We start from the raw sequence: 25,559 nt of genomic DNA, 5'->3' as shown, positions 1-25,559 counted from the left end.
GAACAAGTGCTCTGGTGCTAGAGCAACCTCTTTTTGCAAACTGAAAAAAACACACACATGCATTACAACAGATTCTGTTGGTTTTAAGAGAATGCTCATTTCAAGCCTAATTTATTATTATTAATCTAGAGCATTTGTACCTCACTCTTCAGCCAAAAAGGCTCCCACAGTGGCTTACATACAATCAGCCCACAGGCTTGAAATCTAAAATAAAATGACATGGGTACCAATCTACACCTGCTGCGTGTACAGTGGTACCTCGGGTTACATACGCTTCAGGTTACAGGCTCCGCTAACCCAGAAACAGCACCTCGGGTTAAGAACTTTGCTTCAGGATGAGAACAGAAATCGTGCAGCACGGCAGCAGCAGGCCCCATTAGCTAAAGTGGTGCTTCAGGTCAAGAACAGTTTCAGGTTAAAAACAGACCTCCAGAACGAATTAAGTTCTTAACCTGAGGTACCACTGTATAAGGAATAAGAGTCCAGCATCCTGTTCTCACCATGGCCAGCCAGGATGCCTGCAAGCTGAACATGACACCAACAGCACTCTGCCCACCCGTGCAGGCCAGCAACTGGCATTCAGAGTTGCAGGAGTGCAGGTGAAATGCAGCCATCTTGGCAAGTAGCCATCAATCACAGTTTAAGAAGCCCAATCCTGTGAAGAGCTAAGCACACCTAAACCCTTTGAGTCCAATGGCCTAGGCAGGATCAGGCTGTTCATATGCAAAGTGTGGTCCTTGTCTTTTTTGTCCATTATTATGTCTTCTTTCACAGACGGGGGGGGGGGGGGGAGTCTGAGGATGATCTGCCCACAGGGAGGCCAGGTAGCAAGTTCCAGAAACACGTGACACTTGAATCCAGGCCTCCTGCATCCTCTGCCAAACAAACGCTGTTGCATATTAACATTTAATATCTACTTTAAATTGTTTAAAATGCTTTTCTCATTTGTTTCTTCACTCTCCTCCCAAAGAGCTTAAAGTGTTGGGAGCTCACACCAACCCTGGAGGGTAGGGTAGAGTAGGCTGCACGGTAGTAATTTCACCAAAGCAAGGCCCACGGGTATTTGAACCTGCATTTATAACGTCCAAATTCTTGGCACCGGCAACTGACTATTATCGATCAGACTCGAATAGAGATTGGCAATGCGATTTTACCAAAAAAGAAAAAAAAGTAAAGAAAGGAAGTGAGTTTCTGAATTTTTAATAGGGGTGAAAACACTGCCTATATAGAGGTAGCAGCGGGAGTTGCTTCAGTTGTCGCTCTGTATTTCATATATATTGCAAGCCACGAGGAGCAAACTCCGGAAAGTTGTTGCGTCGTTGCTTTTCCTCTTTCATCGCGTCTTGCACAACAAGCAGAATTTAAGGGCGCCCGCTATTTCTTCATCCCTCCGTGAGTTTCTGCTGTGATCGCCAAAGGCTGAGAGCGCTGATTTTATTTTTTAAAAAGTTTTCTCTTGCTTTCCACCTTAAGGGCGTCCCGGGACTCGACCAAAAGTTGTGCGCGTGGGAGGGGGGGGGCGGTGGTTGTCAGAACGAAAAACAGCGGCCGCCAGGAAATGAGTAAGTTAGAAAGTGATCGTCGTAGTAACGCCAGCTTCGTAGCCGGAGAGGAACGAGCGTGGAGGATGCCGAGAGAAACGGGAAGGAGCTCCGACTGAGCCCTTTGTCCGCCTAAACTTATCCAGCATGAAAGCCGCGTGAAAAAGTCCGGCGTAGGAAAGGACGCGGGCAAAGAGATCCGTGTTAACCGTTTAGGGTCATACAAGAAGTTTGCAGGACGCTGTAAGTATGAAGTTTTAACACATTCTGCCACCAAAAGGTGGCCATGCAATATATTGCTTTGGTGTGCGCGCGCGTGTGTTGTGTGTCTTTGTGTCTGAAAACGCGGTTCCAGGTTTGAGCCCGTGTTGCTTATCGAGGAGGCACCTCCATCTTCGCCGACCGGGGGATGCGAGTCTTGCCCCCTCGCCTTGCCCGCTTCCGCCCTCCCCTTCTGCTGCGCGCAGCCCCCGGAGGTCGCCTCCTCGTGAGGAAGGGCGAGCAAGGCGGAGCTGCTTCTCCGAGGGTCTGCGAGAGGTATGCGCGATGTGGCCTTAGCAAGAGGAAGTTGGGCTTGTAGCGAGCAGGGCAACATCTTTCTTAGTTTCTTGAGAAATGAGAGCGGAAGAGGCTCATCAAGCAGGGCAGGGGAGAAAAGCACCATTTAAAGACATAGTCTGTTTTCCAAACCCTTCACTTCCCCCAGGAAAATAACTTCGTTTTTGTAGCTTGCTTCTGTATGTTGGCGCATCCTTTTTTTTTTTTTTTTTTTTTTGCACACAAGCCTGGGTTCTACTAAATGCATTTGCTTAAAAGTAAGCCCTACTGACTTCTGCTTCACTTAATATTAAAGAGATGTGCTCATGGGCATAGCCAGGATTTTTGTTTGCGGTTCTGTCCCCCCCCCCCAACAAAAGGTCTCTCCCTCTCCCCCCCCCCCCGTTTGCTATGGATTTTTATTGAGGGGGCAGCTACACCCATGGGTGTGCTTAGGAGCAAGGCCTTGAACATGTCATTGACTTGTTAATTTCTTGGCTTCCCAGTCATGCAGCCTTTGATTTGCTTATTCAGAAAGTAAGGGCTGCCATCACATAGTAAATGATATAACATTCTTCAGATAACACGGGACAAAGAATAAAGGATGTGTGAGTTAAATAACACTGACTTTGTTCTGTCCATCAGACCTGCAGTCAGGACTGTTCATATCCAATCTAGCTTCTCATCAGGTAGGTGCTGTAAGGACCTAAGGCTTGGAACTAATTTATTTACAGTATTTATATGCTGCCCAATAGAACTGGCCTCTGGCTGACTTATCGCAATAAACCATAACAATTAAATTACAATCAATAAAACAATAACAAGTAGCATAAACATGTAAGTGGCATCAAGAAAAAAAAGTATAATAAGACGCACTGTGTTACTAAGAGAGCACAGTAGATCTACAATTTGGAGGATTAAGAGTGTGCAGATGTAACAGAGCCTATGAGAATTGAATGGTTTTCACCTGGTGCTGAAAACGGTTTTAAAAAGCAGCAGGTAAGCCTCCCTGGGGAGGGCATTTACTAACTTGAAAGACTTGGGCAGGAATCCTGCATACACTTATTTGGAAGTGAGCAGCACAGCTCAGTAGCACTTGTTTCTGAGTAAATATGCATAGGGATGGGCTACCAGACTCATTTAATTCTACTGATTTGGATGAAACATTGCTACTTCTGACTAGAAGGGGACTTGAGTATGAAGTCTCAATAGCTACTAGTCACAGGTGGCCTCTGCGATCAGAGGCAGCATACCATGGGATGCAAGGGATCAACAATGCGAGAGTGCTCTTGCGTTTAGGCCATTCTTGTGGGCTTCCCAAAATTATCTGTTTGGCCACTAGTGGGGGGGAAGGTTACAGATGGTTTAAATATAATTTTCAGCATAGTTCTTCCGCTGGGCAGCAGCACAACTAGTGCTTGCAAAAGCATTATGATTATTGGTGGAAGCACCTGATAGAAACATTAGCAGCAGAAATCAGAGGAAACTAGCCACTAGGGTACCCAAAGAAGGGGCTCAATGAAATATTACACTATATTTTGCATATTTGGCTTGACCCACTCACTGCTGAACTGAAAAATATACCTGACTCAACTCTGAGCAAAGATGGGGTGTGTGCCTGTAGCTGTCTATTATATACAGTACGTGCAACAAAATGCTTGCCTCTAACTGTGTGTGACCATAAAGTCACAAAATTTATGCCCAGCTGCATAGTTTCCATTTATGTTTTTAATAGCGGAGTGCTCCTGAAAGGTAGACATTCCAGTTCTAGGTTGGGAGCTGGCACAATTTGGGTGTGGCATGGGCAGGGATGCAGCTGTGTATGAGGATGCCTGGCCCATGTGCTGCCAGAAGCAGTAGGTGCCAGCTCAGCTGTATAAGCAAAAGCCCTGGCTCACATTTTTTTTAGCAGAGAAGCAGGATGTGAGGTAAATGGGAAAGAATGGAGAAATGTGCAACAAACAAAACAGATACATGAGGAAAAGAACCGCATTTTTGGAGTTTTGCACAACATTAACTTAGTGGAAGTGGTGTAAACTTTGAATAATATGCATGTTAACCATGTCTACTATTGTCAACTGTGTGACACCTTTCTGAGGCACATGTTGCAGTCCAATTGGCAGTAGAGTCTAGTGCAGTTTGAACCAACTTCTTCAGCACTATGGACAGTTTTGGAGAAAATATTTTGAGTTGTGGATTGCTGCTGTTTTGCAAGTTTATGTAAACATTTGCATACATGGTAGAGATGGCTCATCTAAGCCCCTTCTGCAATATACATTAAAAGCAATACAGTGATACCTCTGGTTACGTACTTAATTCATTCCAGAAGTCCGTTCTTAACCTGAAACTGTTCTTAACCTGAAGCACCACTTTAGCTAATGGGGGCTCCCGCTGCTGCCGCGCCGCCAGAGCACGATTTCTGTTCTCATCCTGAAACAAAGTTCTTAACCCGAGGTAATATTTCCAGGTTAGCGGAGTCTGTAACCTGAAGCGTATGTAACCTGAAGCGTATGTAACCCAAGATACCACTGTATAGTGGTACCTCGGGTTACAAACGCTTCGGGTTACAAACTCCGCTAACCCGGAAGTAGTTACCTCGGGTTGTGAACTTCGCCCCAGGATGAGAACGGAAATCGTGTGGCGGTGGCACAGTGGCAGCAGGAGGTCCCATTAGCGAAAGCACACCTCAGGTTAAGAACGGTTTTGGGTTAAGAACGGACCTCTGGAACGAATTAAGTTGGTAACCTGAGGTACCACTGTATTACAGTATACCACTTTAAACAGTCATGGCTGCCCCATGCCCCCTAGAATTCTGGGAAGTGTAGTGTGTTATGGGTGCTGAGAGTTGTTAGAAACACCAATTCCCCTCAAAGAGCTACAATGTCCAGAGTTCCCTAGGAAACAGGATTGACTATTAAAGAAAATTGTAGCTCTGTAAAGCGAATTGGGCCTCCTAACAACTCTCAGCAAAATCTTTTCTTCATTGAGAATTATTATCTTCCTGAGGATAAAGATCAGCAACCTAAAGTTCAGATTCTGCAGAAACAGTGATATTTGGACCAGTCTCCCCAAACCATTTAATAGACAGTTGGCAGAATCTGCACCTTGTCAGGACAAACAACCAAAACTTTCCCATCTTCAGTAGTAGGACAGGTAACAGCTCATACAAAAGGCAGAAAATGGTTGCAGGCAAACCTGGTTTGAATATGATTATATAGCTTTGTTCATTCCTGCCACCTACTGCATGTGTTGGTTGTGGCTGGCAGGAACTGTACTTCAAAACAGCTGGAGGGCACCTGGATGGCAAAAATACCCTTAGGCCTACCAGATGCTCTAATCATGTGACGTGTTTGGCTATCAAGATGTCTACCCTCATGAAAGGGGTAAGATTACATTACTTCCTGCTAGGGCTTTCACCTGATCAAAGACATCTTCATTGATTGAATTTGTTGATTAAATGTATTAAATCTGCACAAGTTAGCACGTGACTAAAACGATAGTATTGAGGAAAAGGAGTGCTTTCTTTGTTTTTAAATGAGGTATGCATGTATCACAGAAGGCAGCATTTTAGAAGTGGGTATCTGATACTGTGTGGGAGTGAAAGGGGAAAGCCTCCTTCCTGCCCTCTGCAATTATTAACAAGCCTTGTACTACAATGAAGCAACATGGGGAGATTTTTTAAATGTTTCACCCAATTAATTGGGGACACTCCTTCATCAAATAATGCAACCTATTAATCAGTGAAAGGTTGCAGCTCAGTTTCCTGGATCATGGCCACTGGGCCTATCACCTCCTGGCAAATAGAAGGGGGGGAAATGGAGGCAGTGAGAGATTTTACTTTCTTGGGCTCCATGATCACTGCAGATAGTGACAGCAGTCACGAAATTAAAAGACGCCTGCTCCTTGGGAGAAAGGCGATGGCAAACCTTGACAGCATCTTAAAAAGCAGAGACATCACCTTGCCAACAAAGGTCCGTATAGTTAAAGCCATGGTTTTCCCAGTAGTGATGTATAGAAGTGAGAGCTGGACCATAAAGAAGGCTGATTGCCGAAGAATTGATGCTTTTGAATTATGGTGCTGGAGGAGACTCTTGAGAGTCCCATGGACTGCAAGAAGATCAAACGCATCCATTCTTAAGGAAATCAGCCCTGAGTGCTCACTGGAAGGACAGATCGTGAAGCTGAGGCTCCAATACTTTGGCCACCTCATGAGAAGAGAAGACTCACTGGAAAAGACCCTGATGTTGGGAAAGGGCACAAGGAGAAGGGGACGACAGAGGACGAGATGGTTGGACAGTGTTCTCGAAGCTACAAACATGAGTCTGACCAAACTGCGGGAGGCAGTGGAAAACAGAAGTGCCTGGCGTGCTCTGGTCCATGGGGTCATGAAGAGTTGGACACGACTAAATGACTAAACAACAACAACAACAACAATAACATTATGGCATATGCATCCATGTTTGTTAACTGATGTGGTTTAACCCTTGTTGTTGGTAAAAAAATTAGACTGAGTTTTGGCATACATGAAAAACTTAAAACTAATCCTTATTTCCTGAGGGATAGCCTTGGACTGTAATGTAACTTAAATAGAAAATTATATTTAGAAAGATTTTTTCCTACAAAAGCATTTTATTTTTAAAAATCCAATTTAAATTTAAAAAATCTAATTTAAATTTTTAAAAAGCTGATTTATTTATTTTTTAAATTAAAAAGTCATTGATTTTTATCCACCCTGCTCTTAACTGGAAAACTGCCCAACTCTGCTTTTTGACATCTGGAACAGTATTATCATTTCTAAACAGAAGGTATAGACATGGAGAGAGTCTCTGTGTCACTGTGAGGCCTTAGAGTCATGATGCATCATTTCCATGGTGCTGCAAATTAGCCTTCTAATGGGAGAAGAAGACTTCCATTTGGCTATTCTACAAAGCAATTCTTTGTTGCCTCCTGGTTACAAACCAAGCAACCATTTTTGCTCACCACAGACGTGTCTCAGATGAGTAATGTGTTGGCCAATTGCCTTGTATTTGGTGGATCTGCCATGGAGACACATGGCATGGCCCTTCTAATATTTTCTGCTGCTTCTAGAAGGAAGAGGGTGAGTGATATTTACCTAAATTTAAATTATAGACACAGTGCCTCTTCAGTTGTTGTACCGCAGCGCCCATAATTTCTTACTGCTTTTAACTTCTTTTAAACTTTTTATTGGGGAGTTGTTTGGTTTTATGTTTTTATATTGTTGTGGACTGCTGTGATGTATTTTCATGATGCAGCGGTATATAAATCTTTATAGAAAGAAAGCAAGAAAGTTACGTACATTGGCATTCTTCACTTTGCGATGAAAGTGGGTGAAATGCTATGGTGAGTCACCACACCTGTCTATTCTTGTACTCTTTATTCTCTGCCTCTGTTTAAATGTATGTGATGCAGAAACTCAGCTCTCCTTCTGGAAACTGCATGTGGTGTTAACAGTAGATGTTTTATTTTAGCATCTTTACTACTGGCAAATTCATTGTTCATAAGGGGCTTTCACTTTCTTCATCTCTTACAAACATGAAAGGAAAAGCAAATGTCCATCAGATGTGAACTATTGATTTCACGTGAACTATTTCCCAAACTCTTCCCCATCATTGCAGTCACTTGTGGGCGTCTGTCTTTCATTTATGGCAAGACCCTTGACAATTTAAATTGGAGAGGTCCGTTTCTGGAGTATGCTTTTGGTCCCTTCAAGGGTTTTGACATAAAAAGGGAAATCTGGTGACTTTCTGATGCATTTCTAAACATTCTGTCTCATTGCTGGTGTAACTTTTCTCATCTTCAAATTTTTTGCAAGAGCTTTAATGTATTTTTATACCTGGATATAAATCAAACAGACTAGAGAAGGAGTACCTTTTAAAAGGCTTAAAGCAGTATCTTCTGACACTGTCCAGTGACCAAGTAAAATAAAACTAGAAGCAACACAATTGATCAAATCAGCTGTAAATGGTTGAAAACATGAGGTTATTAAGGTATGGTAGTCTTTTCACACTTTAAATGATATCACACTTTATAGCTTTAGAGTTTCTTATGGGCACTGTTTATTCCTGTTAAGGAAAATTCCAGGGTAAGCTGGGCTGTTGAGTATCTTTGCCCCCCGAGATTTTCCTTAACATTCCTAATCAATCAATGAATTCCTGTTGTTAAATCTTTTTCATTGTCTGAGAAATTGAAAGGGATCATTTTAGGGTTACCATGTTTCAAAAAGTGAAAATCTGGACACACAAGGGTTTTTGGGGGGTGGGGTGGCTACTGCCTTTGACCACAGTATTCTGGGTATGTCCAGACGTATGGCAACCCTGTCTGTAGCAGTTCTATTGTTGGCTCTGGAGCTGCTATTGAACAGAGATGCCTGAGTGTTCAGCCCTTTTTATCTGTGATTTGAGATAGATGTTGTAAGCTGCTGTGAATGCCCATGTTCTGACCGCGCAGCCTGTAAATGACTGCATATCCCTAGTGGTACAAATAAGACTTCTCTTAAGTTGCCTGAAGGATAAGGGAACATTTGAGCTCTTGTTTACTTTTATACCTAGATCTAATTCTTGTCCCTTTCTTAGTAATTGGCGAGTGTCCAAGTGGGGTAGCTTTTGGTCCAGGAGTGCATTTTGTCACCATGAATACTCACCGCTTTCTGCCAAGTTTTCTCCACTTCCTCCTTTTGTTTCGACAACTTCCTGTTCCAAGGCATGATCCGAGGGCACATGATGCAGCTACTTTGCTGAAGCAAATCAGGTCTGGATCTGGCTGGTCAATTCCTAGATGGTGGAATGCCTTGGAAACCCACCTGTCCAGCCTTGAGTTCCATGATGAAAGAAAGGTGGGAGACAGACAGACAGACAGACAGATATATATATAGATAGATAGAGAGAGCGAGCGATAGATAGATAGATAAAGGTAAAGGGACCCCTGACCATTAGTTCCAGTCGTAGCCGACTCTGGGGTTGCGGCACTCATCTCGCTTTATTGGCCGAGCCAGCGTACAGCTTCCAGGTCATGTGGCCAGCATGACTAAGCCGCTTCTGGGGAACCAGAGCAGCGCACGGAATCACTGTTTACCTTCCCGCCGGAGCAGTACCTATTTATCTACTTGCACTTTGACATGCTTTCGAACTGCTAGGTTGGCAGGAGCAGGGACCGAGCAACGGGAGCTCACCTCGTCGTGGGGATTCAAACCGCTGACCTTCTGATTGGCAAGTCCTAGGCTCAGTGGTTTAACCCACAGCGCCACCCGTGTCCCTAGATAGATAGATATAAATGCTGGTAGGAGACAGGAGAATGGCAAGTGGTTGTATAAAGGAAACCATAGTTACTGCTGGAAGCAGTTTCAGTCCATAAAACGAATGGGGTAGGACTGCCTCTCTGCCTTCAAAAAATGACAAAAGTGGCAAGAATGGCTCATGTGACAAATAGGTAACTGGGCAAATATTTCAGGAGAGCAACTGGATTGGTTCCAGAAGCAGTTGATTTGAATAAAAGTATTTGCCTTATTGACCAGGAGAAAAATCACTTAAAGCCTGGCAATAATTTTACGATAATAACCCAGTACATTGTTTGTGTGCAGAAGCTACCCAGCCCAGTGTTCCTGTTGGATAGATAGGGATTTTTAGTCCTATTGAAATACTACCAAAAAAATTGCTGTATGAGAATCTTGTGGGATCTGCTGGTCCTGGGTCTTACATATTGTTCCCTTGCTGATAGGAATACATCTGGCCAATGGAAGGGAGAAATGTCAAAAACTATGTGTAGTGCTTGTATTGACTAGGATTGTTATTGCGTATGGCCCCTTTTCATAGGCACTGTTATTTTCGGGAGTCCCTAAAAGCAATTGTCATGAGGCAATGTGATCAAATGAACTGCTGCTGATGCTGCTTTTAAGCTTGTCGTTGAAACCAGAGCAACTTTCATAATATTGCAGCACAGTCCTCAAGCAATAAATGAAAAAAGCAGAATGTCATTTTTGACGCATGTAGTTGTGCCTTGTAAAACCTCACGACCGAGAAGTGCTGAATTAGATTTGGCTGGGTGCTAAGATCTTCTACAGTACAGCATACTTTTAAAGACAATTTAGAACAGGATGCTAGGTTTCAGATAAAACTGGTCGAGAATAACTTTGGTTGTGCAATTTTGTTCAGCTATTTTTCAGGAGAAAAACTGGATCATCCTCGCTTTAGGAATACTACACTGCTTCTGTTTGCTTTGTACAGGAAATGTCCTTAGGCTGTTAAACAATATGTCACTCCTATTGTTTTCTGAAAGAACAAATACTTGACCCGGTCTCCATTTGGCTTGCCAGGCATTTGTGCTCTGGTAAAGGAGGAGCCACTTCGAACATCACACAGGAAAAACGTCAGGATTTCCATGAAAATTATTTACCCGTAATAATTGAAAGGGAGGTCCTTTCCAAAAGATATCAGCATGTATGCTGGAAAGAGTGGCCAGTGCTGGCCATGTGACTGACGGCTCTGGCAAAAGCAGGATGTTCCTATATTTGTGATCAGTGGCAGCATTTTGGCAAAACTAAAGTTTTCTTTTGAATCTCCACAAAGCTATCTGGAGATGTCCGATCTGCTGTGTACCTATCCCTAATTGGTAGCTTAAAAAGCCACATTGATGGGGAAGGGCAGTCACCTCATTATTGCCATTTTTGGCATAGGTAGCACAGGGCCCATCAGAAAGAGTGTTCTTAGTGGGAGGCAGAAATGGGCATTTCGCATTTTTCTTCTGCTTCATCCCCAGGTACCTAGTCTGACACCCAAAAGGCTAGCAGAGGAAGTACTGATGCACTGGGCCCATAGCCAACAGCACCCCAGACTCCTTTTGAAGCCAAATGTGCATCTACCCTTCTAAGAAATTTCTGAGAGATAAGCCAGTCTGGCTGTTCCTACCTTTTAGTGTTTTTAACCAATAAATAAAGGCAGAACTGTGATTGATTAGTTGTTTAGACAGCAAGTGATAGGAACCCCTGGTGTTGCTATCCACTCCTCTTGAGTGCAGTTTTCCTGCTTCTGTCTTCTTTTCTACTCTTTGGAATCTCCATATTTTGCTTTTCCTTTCACCTAAGCAACCAGGATGAACCTTCCTGTGGTGGGCTCTTCTGAGATCAGATACTCTGTAGAAGTTAATTTTTGAAAATCCCGCTGGCACCGTTGCTGACATCAGAAATGAAATTGGCAAAGATGTTCCTGGCCATAGAGATAATGTGATACGAATAGCTTCCTTTGCTTTATTTCTGCATATTGGCCTGCTGTTAAAGACATAGGAACACTATGTATGCTGTGGCAGTGGCAATCCTAGACAGCCTACAATCTTGGTGGAACACCAAAAACGCTGTGAAAATGCTTTTTTTAAAAACGTTTTGGAAAATATATTGAATTTGCCATAGCTCACCATTGCCACCTAGTGTCACATTTGTATATTGCACTTTACAAGACACCTAAAACGTTTTATTTGCCACTCTATAGCTGAGTCCCTAGAAAACATGGCCAGAGAAACTAAGAATCAGGATATGTAAGAAACACAAAGGAGAGTACAAGGAAATGTTGAGGCAATATTTGCTACTTTTAAAAAGATGTGGGTGGAATTCATTATCGTTCTAAGGAGATTGTTCTCTCAGCACAAGCGTTTATGCTTGCGTGATGAAACGACCTCCCCATTTTACCCCCGCCCTGTCATCAGTTAATACAGGGATAAAATCCTATCACAAATCCCTCTTCAAGGCAGAATCAGCTAAATAGTTAACCTTTGGTAGCACGCGCAGGCATTTTGCTTTGATATTAAAGTAAAACCTTGTATTAGACCATACGGCATAAGTGAATAATTTTAAACTCAGCATTTGAACACCACCAAGAGTGAATGCCATTGTTGCAGGCATGCTTAGAGACCACAAAAATATAAATTGCTTTTCCTTTGCTGCACCCTTTACTCTCTTATGTGTAACAAGCTTCCTTGCTGATCATCTTTCTAAGATGGAGTGTCCTAATCTTTTAAAACTTTCATCATATCACATAAGCTGTCTCATGATAGCGGGTATCGCTAGAATTCATAGATGATCCATTATTATAGCAAGAGCTTTGAAGAGACAGCAGGTGTAATTGAAACAACTGCCTATATATAAAGTTTTACTCTCCTTGTTTAGCCATTCCTTTAACGAGGTTTTAAAACGTGTGTGAGCTACAGTTTGTCAAGACAGATTGGCCTGATTCATTTGTAACGCTAAACCATAATTTAATGCTTCATGCATGAGCCTTCTCTTTCTCCTCACCTCCAAAGTTTCCACAGATCAAAAGTGTTTGCAGTTTCTCATAAATAAAATAAAAATTAAATAAACGTTCACCCTGTTTAGCATCCCAACCAGAGCCACATTCCTACAAGAATCTGCTGCAATGAAATGTCACAAAAGGAAATAGCATTTTTGGTGCTAAACAGAAGAGTGTTCAGAACCTCTTTCGAGGACCTTATCCCTATGTTTGAGTTTCCCACAAATCTTGCCCCTCCCAAAGTGAGTTGCCTTTGTTGAGTTCATCACTAACTTCATGGGTGAGTGGGGGTGAGGTCGGGTGGCGATGTTTCTATTTTACTTAATGTACGTGTGGGGTTTTGTGTCAGCGTCGCTTGTGCAGGTTCTCTTTGCTATTCGTTTGTGTTCCTTCGGTGCTGACAGAGGTTGGGCGTTGGCCTGGGGTGTGGTTGTTCATTTGTGATTGGTTGTGGTGGGGTGGGTGGTTGTTTTGGATCAGGTTAGCCACACACACCCCTCCACCTCTTTTCCCCTTTTCTTCCTAATGTAACACTAATGTCTCAACAAATGAAACTGATCTGTAGAAAATGTAATTTGAAAAAAGAGACATTGCACATACTTTTGTAAACCAAGAAATCTTTAATAAAAATACATTTTAATATATTTTTTACTAGCTTTGTAGGGGTAACAAAAATCTGGGAGAAGGGAAGTTGGGGAACCTTGGCTTCTATCTTTATGGGCCCAAACAAGTCCAGAGGCATTTTCCTCTTTCATAATTGGCAACACAATGAAAGCGAAGCAGTTTAATCACTCGATCACAGAAGCCAGGTAAACACCCCCTGAAGGGGTTATGTCAGAGCTGCTCTGCTCTTTTTTCTTTCTTCCCTCTACACTACCCATTGAAGTAGACATGCAAAGTGGTGCTGGTGACGCCCTTGTTCCATCTGATGTTGCTAACCAACTGGTGTGTACAGGTAGGGTGGGAAAGCATGTATAAATATTAATAAAAGCTTTGTGTGTTTGTCAGGGCTGGGATTATGGTTGTTATGGATCTAATCTCACATACGCAAGAAGCGCGGCCACACCTTTCAGCCCCGAGGTGAATGCTGCTGGAGCACTAAGATCAACCAACATAGCTTGCTTCTCACCAAAATGGCAGGTCTCTTAAGGAAAAACCTTCAACGCATGCAGGTCTTGCTATGATCTTGGCTTGTGGCATCTCTTCCCACCGGTTCCCAGAAAACTTGTTAGATTGCACACCCTTGCTTTGAAAGGAGCATGTTGGTGGTGTTGCCTGTTTTCCATGTAGCATTTATACATAGAAATAGATGTCATGCACACATACTTCATATAAAATCTGCTTGTTGGTCCCGTCCCCCCCTTCTGTCTCTGTATTATGCCCTGCTGAACCAATTTTAAATCACCCTTTTGTTATGAACTGTGGCCTCCAGTTGACTGTAGAAGAAGCCATGCCCATTTGATCAAGTAGGGGACTGGGGCATGCCCCTAATGAGCACCACCTCTTATCTTGTTGCTGTCAAGCGTCTTCCCTGCTCACTTCCATGTCAGAGGCGCCTGTAGTTAGTGTTTCAAGACCAAAGCCCCGTCGCTGGCACCCCGCCATGCTATATTTGAATCTCAAAATATACAAGCTGTTCTCTAAAAATACAGAGCCAAAAAAGGAACTCTGTGGCACTTCCTGAAGATCTCTTGCAAACGGATGAAGGCACCTTGTAGCTTATTTTTAAACAACCTCGGTGGGATTTGGGTTTGGAAAATAACTATTTCCTCCTCTTTTTTTAGTTAAATAGGATATACTCAATTTTATTTGGATGCCTTCTAATTGAAGTATTACCTAAGAGTTTAAGATAATAAACACTTTTTTTTAGACCATTCATGGTCCTCCCCCATTGCCTCTTCTAAACAAAGCAGCCCTAATACTCTTGGCAGTTCCTAGTAGGAAATTTGTTCTTTACAGGGCTGCTTCTGCTATGCAGCAGGGTATAGCGAGGAAATATATGAAGGTAGGTATTTGGTGTTTGAATGGTGCATCAAGACTTGAAAGGGGAGGTAGCTAACCCGATGTCCTCCATATGTTTTGGACTACAACGCCCATCATCCCTGGACGTTAGCTATGCTGACTAGAGGCTGATTAGAGATGAAGTCCAAAACAACTGGAGGGCACCAGGTTGGCTACCCTCATTCTAAAGTATTTGTCTTAGCAGAGGGGGATTTTTTTTCTGGCTTCAGGCAACAAAATATATTGGGGCAAACCTGGTTCTATGTGCTCAATAACCCTTTGCTTCTCTCACCGTATACCCCTTGCAACACCCCTATGCTGGCTTCTAAGCCCCTCTTGGAATTGCACAAACTGTTTGTCCTCATTTTCATGATCCTCGGCCAGCTTCCCCCGTCTGATCTTTCTGCCCTTGTCTCTCAATAAGCCCTTTCCCATTGATTGTCACTTCTTCCAACTCTTCTACCCATAGTGTAGTGGCAAATCCAGAAGTTTAGGGTCCCTTCATGGCAGTCACAGCCATGCTCCTCCTAAGATTATACCATTATCTTGTAATTATACTGTAATAATAATTAGGGATGCGTTAGGAGGATCTGTGCAGATCTCCATATGTTTCCTTTCAGATAGCTGTACTGTGCACGTACTTGGGCAAATGATTGAGTGTGCTCCCAGTATCTTCTTTAAGTTGTACTTTATGAAGTTCCGTTGTACGTAATAGAACCCACGCACCATTCTCTTGAAACTGAAGGAAGCGCCATGTGTTTCCAGTGTTCCTAATGCTTGGCTTTGGGGCATATAAAAACCCTGGGCCTCTACCCGACTTTGAGCCACTCAAAAGTTGCCTGCTTTTTCAAGCCACCTTTTTGGCAACCTCCCTCTCTGCAAGGTGCCCTTCCTTCAGATCTCTCCTCAAAGCCCACCTCTTCCATGAAAAGTTTAGCATGGCCCCTTAATTCATTCCCACTACCACGTTGTTGTTGTTTAGTCGTGTCCGACTCTTCGTGACCCCATGGATCAGAGCACGCCAGGCACTCCTGTCTTCCACTGCCTCCCACAGTTTGGTCAAACTCATGCTGGTAGCTTCGAGAACACTGTCCAACCATCTCGTCCTCTGTCGTCCCCTTCTCCTTGTGCCCTCCATCTTTCCCAACATCAGGGTCTTTTCCAGGGAGTCTTCTCTTCTCATGAGGTGGCCAGAGTATTGGAGCCTCAGCTTCACGTTCTGTCCTTCCAGTGAGCACACTACCACCATAATGAAGTCTAAAACACCTGCAATTTCATCGGATCAATTTCTCGTTACCCTTCCTGCACTCCCATCACTCTTCCCCATTATTATCAAAAGCTGCAAGATCCTCGAGGCAGAGGCCTGATTACTTCTTTTTCAGTGGGCATCATGTCATACGCCAGTGACTAGACCTTTGTAGTTTCTGAGTCACCAAACAGAATTCAGTCTTGTAGCTAGTAATTCTGGTTTTTCTCTATCAGGGACTGCAGAAACAGGTTTATCTACCCCCTTCAGGGCTATCATCAATCATGGGTAGTGGGTTGAATCCACACTGTGCTGGGTGTTGTCCACCAGCAGCACTTAATAAAAAAATCTGGCAGATTTTTGTGTGGTTTTTGTGGTTGTGTTCTTGCTTTTAGAGCGTCTGTGTTTGATGAGGTTTAGCTTTCGCTTTGGAGAGTGGTGTGCTGGAGAAAATGACAATTTTCTAATAATGTGCAAATGACGGCTATGTGAACGTCTGCTACTGCAGATCCAACCTGATAAAAATTAAATAATTGTGCTGCACTTGTAACAAGGATGTGAGGATGTCGCCTAGGAAAGGGTGAGACAGGAAGAAATAATACCATTTCACTTTGCTCCTCTGAAATCAGTTGCAGGATTTGTGCTGATATCTCTGTGCTCTGGTGTTGGATCTAGGGGTGTTCTTTTTAATGCTATCATTGAAAGCAAAGAAACAAGAAGATAGATGGTTCGCTGTCCTTATCTACTCAGCAAGACTGGAGCAACTCTAAAATGTTTGCTAAGATGAGGTTGAGCCAAGAGACTCATACGCCTGCCCTTACTTTGCACATCCAGTTTGGCTAATTGTGAGTTTTGACAAAGAAGTCAAGATCCTATGTGTTCAAATGGCTGTAATCTATTGTCCTTCTGTCCATCCGATAGCATTTGTATTGTCGCTACAGTGGGGATTGAGCTAGTACTGTTCTTCTCAGCCTGTAGACAAGACAGATTGGAAGGGCAGCATTTATCTCATGTATTCTCTTGTGCCGTGTAAGAGTAGATGGATGGTTCTGCTTTTGAAAAGGTCACTCTACCCTATTTTTAATCTGAAGTGCATATACCATTACACTGCATCACCTATACGGACTCCAGCATCTCGGGGAGAAACAGCAATAAACTATTGATCCATCTTCCAGTAATAGTTTTTAACCACCCCACTACCACCAATCAAAAGCATACTCAACCGTGGTAGGGTCAACTCCCATGTTAGATAGATGGACAAACAGTTTAATTGTGTAAAAGCCCCCATTAATGAAGTGATGTTGATGATATTGCCAATGAGATTGATATGTTTTCGACTGACAAAAGTGAATGTGGTGCTTTAGCAGTTGCCTATAGTTGGGAAGGTTTTTACTCCTCTGTCATATGTATGTGGTTCACTTGTAAATAAAGAAAGGCCTTGCTTTACGGCCATACCCAATCTGGTTGCTATGGTAACTAACTGCCAGGATTGAGGGTAAGGTGGCAGCCGGTAAGGTAGTGAAAGATCCAGTCTTAGAATTACAAAGGGGTGGCTATGCCTTAGCCCCGCAGTGAAACCAAGCCAGTTGATGCTACCTAGTGATGAAAATGTGTCACTGGACAGAGGGGCTCCTTACCTGGCTTCTCACACCAATCCTCTTAAAAATCTCTGGACAGCATCCATGTTCTCTTTCCTCATGATTGTGGTGTGCTCTGTTGTGGGAATACTGATCTTCTTTATTGCTAAAGTAGCAAAAAAATTCTTGTATATTGATTGATTTATAGGGTGAGATAGGCACCAGGTTGGGGAAGACTGGTTTAGGCCTTTCTCAACCTTGGGTCCCCAGCTGTTTTTGGACTACAACCCCATCATCCATAGCTAGCAGGACCAGTGGTCATGGATGATGGGAGTTGTAGTCCAACAACTTCTGGGGCCCCAAGGCTGAGAAACACTGCTTTAGAGGGATATGTGAAGAAGGGTTCCTGCAGTGATGTCAACAGTGCAACGACAATCTTTCCTGATCCTCTCTCCTTTATCATTACATTTTTCCTCATGTTTTTATCTGTGTTTGCATCTACATCTACATTCTTCATTATTTTTTTGCATCTGTCTCCCTTAAGTGCAAAACTCTTGTCTCACTCTCGTTTTCGGATGTGCACAGGCTGCTAAACATATAAGGACACCTAGATGGGAAATCAATTTGCAAAACAAAAGAGACTTCAACTAAAAGATAAAGGATGCGACCCACATCAGCACTGTGGAAATATTAAATGGAGCTCTTTTGCATTCAGAATTACCATCTGCTTCCTCTCACTGTTCACATTATGCAGGATGTATATTTCAGGTGGGCTGCATGTGACAGCCACGACTTCCCTGTGACTCCTTCCATCACATGACTAATTTCTATACCTGCCATGGAGCTGGTTCTTTAGATCCCCTCTCCCCATACCCTTTGGGCTCCGTGCTATTGCCATACAGTGATGACATGATATATGCTACACCATGAACAGAACTCCTCCTCAAATAGAATCCTGCAACGGCAGTAGCTAGGTCTTTTCTGGGATCCCAGGAATCACTATGGCGCCATAATGGTGGCTGCAGGGACAGCTTCTGGTAGTGTCTGACTTCAAGGAACAGAGCATCCTATGGACCGCAGCACTCTAGAGCAGGCATCCCCAAACTTGGCCCTCCAGATGTTTTGGGACTATAACTCCCATGATCACTAGCTAACAGGACCAGTGGTCAGGGATGATGGGAATTGTAGTCCCAAAACATCTGGAGGACCGAGTTTGGGGTGCCTGCTCTGGAGGCATGATTCACAGGCCATGTGCATAAGGGAACACAGATTATTCAGGCAAAACAAGTGTTCATAATAAAGCAATTAGATGTGTTACACACCCACCCTTCACTAATAAGAAATCAATTTCATTTCTCTCTTTGCCACATACTCCTGGAAACACACCCTTGCTGTATACTGACCCTTAACAATATCTTCTTAAGAAAATATAACTACTTTCTATGGGAAGTATTCAATACTAATAATACTAATAATAATAATTTATTATTTATACCCCGCCAATCTGGCTGAGTTTCCTCAGCCACTCTGGGCGGCTCCCAATCAAGTATTAAAAACAATACAGCGTTAAATATTAAAAACTTCCCTGAACAGGGCTGCCTTCAGATGTCTTTTAAAGATAGGATAGCTACTTATTTCCTTCACATCTGAAGGGAGGGTGTTCCACAGGGTGGGCGCCACTACCGAGAAGGTCCTCTGTCTGGTTCCCTGTAACCTTACTTCTCGCAATGTTTTGTGCTTTGAGATTTTATTACAATCAAGCAGTAAATAAAAATTGTGACATAAATAAGGATTAGTGCTACATCAATTGAGATTCCTCCCCTCCTTCCCCCACCATCTCTAAGTCTGCTCCAGAGGGTTGGAGGAAACCCCAGCACAGAGTTAGGGGGCGGGCAGGGAAGAAATCTTTGCACAGACAGAATCTTAGCGCTATCACCACATTGAATAAAACCCTGTATCTGAAAGTTCGCAGATATTTCTTGTGTTCCTGTTTGTTTGGTTTTGATCCACTAAGCCGAGAATTCATCTGATTTCCTTGTGTGCATGTGCGGATCTAAACGCAACTGACTGTTTCTCTGCCTCTTCCTCACAGGAAAGTTTTTGCCATGCCAGCAGGAATCTTCCGGGTGTGCCTGGTGGTTATCACGGCTATCGTCAACCATCCGCTCCTCTTTCCAAAGGAAAATGTCACTGTTCTAGAAAACACACAGGAAGTCATCCAGAAGATGAAAGAGCGGGAGGAGAACCTGAGGCTGGAGCAGCTTAAACTGGAGCAGGAGATTGCCATGCAGGAGACCTTAACAGAGCCTTCAGTGAAGGCTGCAGAGACAGAGGAGCAATACAATCACAATCCCCTCTCTTGGAATTTCTGGACTGCTTTGTCCATGGTGGTTTTCCTTCTGATTGAGTTCTGGCGGCAGGACTACAAGGAAGGGACTTGGCAGAATTATGCCAATGAGGAGGATGAAATTAGTGTCCTTGGGAAAGCGCTCAAGGGAGTCGTCCTGCCAGACAATGCCACATTGGCCAACTTCTATGAAAAATGCCTCCAGGTTGTGACGGGTGATATCGCCAGAAACCGAGAGCTTGTGGAAGGCTTTGCAGATGACTTGCTGGAAGCCCTGAGAAGTGTGTGTAACCGAGATGCAGACATGGAAGTGGAAGAATCCATAGGAGTCGGGAGCATGTATGAGAACTGGAGAGCTCACAAGCCCTTAGCTTGTGACTTCATTGTCCCTTTTACCCCTCCGGAGCCATATTGTTTCCAGTTAGAAAGCTGGTGTTCGGAAGAAACTGTCTCCCCAGACAAACAGGGTTATGGGATGATAAAGATCTTGCGGGCGGATGAGAACTCAACAGGATGTATCTGCGACAAGACTAAGCTCGGGGAAGACCTGCTGTGTCTTCTTCACAGCAAAATGAACCAAGCTAGGCAGAACCAACCTATGGAGGACCTCCTTTGTTACAAGGACACTCGATACCTTGATTCTGACCAGGTTATGACGTGGTTCCAGCTTGCGCTTACTAAGGCGTGGAACAAAATTTCACACAAGTACGAGTTCAACCTCACTTTCAATCTCCTGGATGCGCCTGGGGCTCTAAAAATCAAGTTTCGATCAGGAAAGACCATTACTTTCAACCTCACCCCGGTGGTACAATATGCTGATTCTGATGTATATTTCATCTCCCATTTCCCATGCAGTGGCCTGGCAGAGGGCCCCTCTTCCAGCATTCACTGGCTTCTCACGTTTGCAGTATATGAGAAGAGATACATCCAGTTTATTTCCAAAACTCTGCCTGCCAACTCCTGCCACCTCAGCTGCCTCCAGATTCTGTCCTTCCTTCATGGAAAGCAGTGCAGTCTAACAGGAGCAAGCAGCCTTACAAACTACCACTTGAAAACAGTGATGCTGCATTTACTACAGACGCTTCCTTGTGCAGACTGGGCTTCTACACAGCTGCGAGCCAGGCTGCAAGACATGCTCAGATTTTTAGAGAAAAGCTTGCAGGAAAAGAGGCTTTACCACTTTTTCGTTGGGAACAGGCACCTGCCAGAGGAACTGGGTATCCCCATAGAGTTCCAAAAGGCAGAACCTCTAAACCTTTTCCGCCGCTTTGTATTGCAACGAGACGCTTACAGAAAGACTATGGACACGTTTCATGAGATGCTAAAGAACACAGCAGCTTTAATAAATGAATATGCCATGCATGTTCCCAATGGACGAGTGACCTCACTACATAAAGAACCCCTGTAGCCAAATCTCTGAGAATTACAATATGAACAGATCTCCCCCATTGGGAGCAAACTGCTTTATATGCTCACATAACTCCAAAGATTGGTAGAATGGAGATACTTCTCTCATTTTCTTCCCAATGTTGTTGGCTGATATTTATGCAGCTTCTAACATTTAAACTGTTGTGTATAAAGTTTGTTGTAAATAGTTTAAGCAAAAGAGGTATCTAATTTATTCCTATATTGACATTACAGACCTTGGGATTTGGTAGAGTCTGTGTGGTTTGTTTATGTGAAGATGGAGATGGTGACAGCTCTGCAAAAGGAGTCCTTGTAGGAGAGAAAACATAGTTTGAAAATTGGTGATAGATGTATAGCCCTGTACTTCACAAATCATCCACTGTGAAGGGAATTCTTTTATTTTGTCCTAAACTATTAAGCAAATGCAGAAATAGGTTGCAGAAATACCGGTCCAGTAGAGCTTCCTGCAACTATCTAGATAGCCTCTACATACTTTCACACCCTGAGCCCCTGGAGAGGATCTAGAATTTCTGTCCACCTCCAGTGAAATATATTCATATCTATGAACCAATGGGAATATCTACAAAAAGCTATCCAATGATGCAAGCATCATGCAGGGTATTTGAGCATGCCTTTTCTACATTTCCAGCTATTACTTTTAAGACTTGACACACCACTAAAATACCTTTTTCGTATTTCTCTCCAATAGCACCAGACCTAACTGGCAAGAATATTTTCCAGAACTGTTAGATTAACCACTGGCCTAAACAGATCATTACCTTGGTGCCAGGGATCTGAGTTTATGATGCATTGCACACACTCTGGTTTATTTTTACATGTTAAGTGTCACAGGCAGACCACAGCAATAAACTGCTGTTCTCAGCAAAATGAAAGAATGACCGCATGTTTTCAGATTTCCTGAAATTCAGGTTGTTCTACAAAGATGACATCCTGGATTGGTGTCCATATATTTGGTGTAATGTGGGGGAAAGGAAGGACAAAAATTCAGGTATGGGGTTGTTTTTTTTAAAAGGATCCTTTTGAAAGGCAAAGGTGCTACTAGTTATAGTGGCTGGGCTCTGGCTTCACATTTGGAAACAGCAATGCTTCTGAATACCAGGGATCCACAGGAGGTGAGAGTGCTCTTGGCCTTGGGTCCTCCTTGTGGGTTTTCCGCAGGCATCCGATTGGCCACTGAGAAAACAGGGTGCTGGATTAGATAAGCCATTGGCTCTTCCTTTGCTGCTTTCCACCTTGCATTTGCATCTGCCGTGATTCTGAACATGTGCCAAGTTTTGTTCTATTCTGGAAAAGAGCTTTGGAAATGGCAGTTATCACTTAGGAAGTCAGACTTTACTACTGCTGCTGCTGCTATTCTCAAGAGCCCAGGCTGCATTGCTACGCTGCTACTTCTTAGACAGAACACGCTGTGTTCTAATAGCAATCATTAAATGCCAACAGGGGAAAGTTTGCATTGCAGAGGGGGGGTTGTTTTTGTTTTAGGAATGGTCTCCTGAATGGAGAACTTGATTGCTGGATAAACAGAAGTACGACCACCACATAGGTTCACATAAAAGAACTAAACGTGATTATAGGCAGAATTTTCGTCTTACGTAATAAAGCACTGCTCTCCTGTACATTACCTGCATGCCCGTGTAGCAGTGTAGGTCCACTCAAATGATACACAGAGAACATGGTTCCTGCCACCACAAATCTCTATTTAATCAGTTATTAGGAGGGAGAATATAGGGATCAAATTGTGCCCCTGCCCCACTTCCAGAAAACAACAACATACCATTTGTGCTTTGTTAATGAACCAGCCAATGCCTTTGCAACCGGTCTCTGGGTGGAAGGAACCATAGATGCATACAGTACCAGTATGTACATGTAGTTCTTAAGCACATTTATGATTCTAGCTGGAAAGAGAGCTTTCTGACATCTGTATTTTCATTAAACTCTTGTCTTCCACCAGTTCCTTTCATGGAGCTACAATTCTCAAGATTATCCTGGGAACATCATTAAACCACTTGGGGAATTGTAGCTCTATGAGGGGAACAGGGGCCTCCTAACAACTCTCAACTACCTTGACAAACTACAGTTCCCATGATTCTTTGGCATGGCACTGTTTTAAATGTGTAGTGCAGATGGGGCCAATAATAATAATAATAATAATAATAATGGGCCAAAAAAGTGCATTTCAGCAGGTAGGCTTGTTACACATCCTACCAGAAAGAGCTTGTTCACACAGTGCTATTTTTCTAGAAAAAGAGGTGGCAGAACTTACCATGAACACAAGTTCTGGCTGGGGGAAAAAAAGCCCTGCCCACACACTTCTTTTTAAATCAGCCCACTGGTTATTTCACTGACTCTGTGCAAATGCTTATTTGTTATCCGACCGACTTTAGGGACAGTGAAAGCTGAGCAACTCCAGTCCCTAGTAGAAGTGCTGAAATATCAAACCAAGTGTAATGTGCTCCTTTTGGCCCACACTATAAGGACATAAATCCATGACTGAAAAAAACAATTTATATAATGTAAAAAACTTAAGCGGAAGATGGAAGAAAGTTAAAACCTCTCTGCCTTATTTTAAAAAAAAAGTAAAGGTCTGGAAAACGGGTTTTGAAAAATGACAAGTCCAGGGACGCCATAAAAAGGTGTCAGACACCTCACTGCAATACCTTCCTCCTTGTAGCGTTCTTTTTCTAGGCAGCTTCTGCACTTTTAAATTTTTAATGTTTCTTCCATTCTTGTCAACGTGCTATATAATTGACTCCTTGTAAAATAGTGGCTCCAGTTAATAGGCCTATTAAACAACCCATTGCGACTTCAGTTATTTTATTTTAAGTAATTACATGGTTGAAGTGGAAAAATCTCTCTCTTCTTTCTCAGTCAGCAATATTTCCAGTTTTGCTGGTCTTGAAACAAAGCTCTCTGAGGAAACACAAAATCTGAATGTTTATAGTATGGCACTTTTTTGGGTTATGCGTTTCCACGAGAGTTGCTATCCTTATCTAGGTCGTTATCAAGCACTCATGAGGGGTTTAATTAAACTGATGCTTTAGTAAGATTTTAAAAACACAGACATTTACATTTAGTCTACAAAACGCAAGGTATTAAAAATGTCTTACTCAGCAAGCAAACCAGACTGGTTAAAACAATTTGAAGTATACATACTATACTTACCTTCCTAAACCTTCTGCATAAGCAGAAAAACATTTTGGGGAAGGGTAATGCTAAGATTTCGACTTGCTTGGTAAGCTTCATGGAAAGCAGTCAGACTTTTCTGACAAAGCAGTACATAGCAGTATGCTACTCAGACCAGTTAATAGGCTTTGCTTCTTTCTGGATGTCCAGTCTTGTGAATGTTCTGGAACATGCCTAGGTTGCCGTTGAAGGAGGAACTCATGGCAGAAATGGGAGACTCTTTGCAGGAATCCAGTGCGGCCCGCACTGGATTTTGACGCTGAATACAAAGGACAGCTGCCACCTGCAGAGACTAGTTTAAAGTCATTTCAAATGTCAGCTGTCAACCTGACAGAAAGGTGCTTGGGGGTGCCTCAGGAAGAGTTAAGTGATATTTCCATTCCATCATTAAAAAAGAAAAAGAAAAAGCAAGCAGCCTCCATTGTATGCCTGTAATGTATGCATTCATCCTCAAGGTGACCTGAATAAGATTTATGCTTTATGTATTATTAATGGAAATCCACCAGTGGCAAAGGCGTTGTGTAACCAAAGAAAAAGGGGAAATTGCTCATTTTCTTACTTTGCATCCTTTCGGCTATAGCTCACTATCTTCCCAAGAATAAGTGAACGTGCGTTGTTCAGTAAGTAAATCTGCAATTGGGCATGTTTCATGCCGATTCCAATTTAAGCAGAGTCCACACAACATACAATCATTCAAAAAATCTTTTATTTCATCTTCTACCATTGCCATTCCTTGCCTCTTGTAAAGGACCCAGGATAATGGCTGACACTAACTGGTAAATGACAAAGTAGTATATACCGCTTGTTCTAATAAGTTACTGTTTACTGTGGAACTGCCAAAAACTTCTAAGACAACAACAGCAGCTGCCCACATGTGGTATTTGTCCATGAAGAAAATACTTCTGGGATAATATCCTTTTCTGATGCAGCACCCACTGTTGTTGCCCTAACAGCTTTGAGAACTGTGCATTGTTACACTTTTTAGGTTGGCTACTTGCAGCTGGAACCAGGCATGGAACCAAGCTGCAATGTACAGCTCAGAGGTTGAATCTAAGTCATTGTGTTTGTGGAACAACTACTGCACTGCCCCTAAATCTTCTCTTAGAGGGTCAGGGGAATCCCCAGAGCAGATTGGGCCACAGGGGAGAGGAGGAGAGAGAGGGCAAGCTCTGTTAACATGACTGGCAGTTGTTCTGTTCACCCAATAACTGGATTCAAGCCCAGGTTGGCTGGTTCTACATGCAAATGGAAAATTGCAAATAACTGGGGCAGAGTGTGGACAATGTAGAACAGCTGAAAAATAGCCAAGAGCTGTACCTCTGCTAGATAGAAAGGCAGCAATAATAATAATAATAATAATAATAATAATAATAATAATAATAAATAATTTATTTATACCCCGCCCAC

At 43.0% G+C, this 25,559-nt stretch overlaps 2 protein-coding genes across 2 annotated transcripts in view; one reads left to right on the top strand and one right to left on the bottom strand.

Moving 5' to 3' along the window:
- CFAP58 (cilia and flagella associated protein 58) overlaps nucleotides 1–25,559 on the bottom strand; it is a 165,275-nt gene that overhangs the window by 79,137 nt on the left and 60,579 nt on the right. The window lies entirely within an intron of this gene.
- ITPRIP (inositol 1,4,5-trisphosphate receptor interacting protein) lies at nucleotides 1,346–21,198 on the top strand. Its single transcript, XM_083441672.1, has 2 exons — nucleotides 1,346–1,784; nucleotides 19,287–21,198. The coding sequence occupies exon 2, from the start codon at nucleotides 19,300–19,302 to the stop codon at nucleotides 20,947–20,949; it is 1,650 nt and encodes a 549-aa protein (XP_083297798.1). The 5' UTR covers nucleotides 1,346–1,784; nucleotides 19,287–19,299; the 3' UTR covers nucleotides 20,950–21,198.

The sequence above is a fragment of the Podarcis tiliguerta genome, assembly GCF_965153285.1.
Source record: "Podarcis tiliguerta genome assembly, chromosome: 5".
NCBI lineage: Eukaryota > Metazoa > Chordata > Lepidosauria > Squamata > Lacertidae > Podarcis > Podarcis tiliguerta.
The sequence above is the reverse complement of the archived record's forward strand: the minus strand, read 5'-3'. Positions and strand labels throughout refer to the sequence as shown.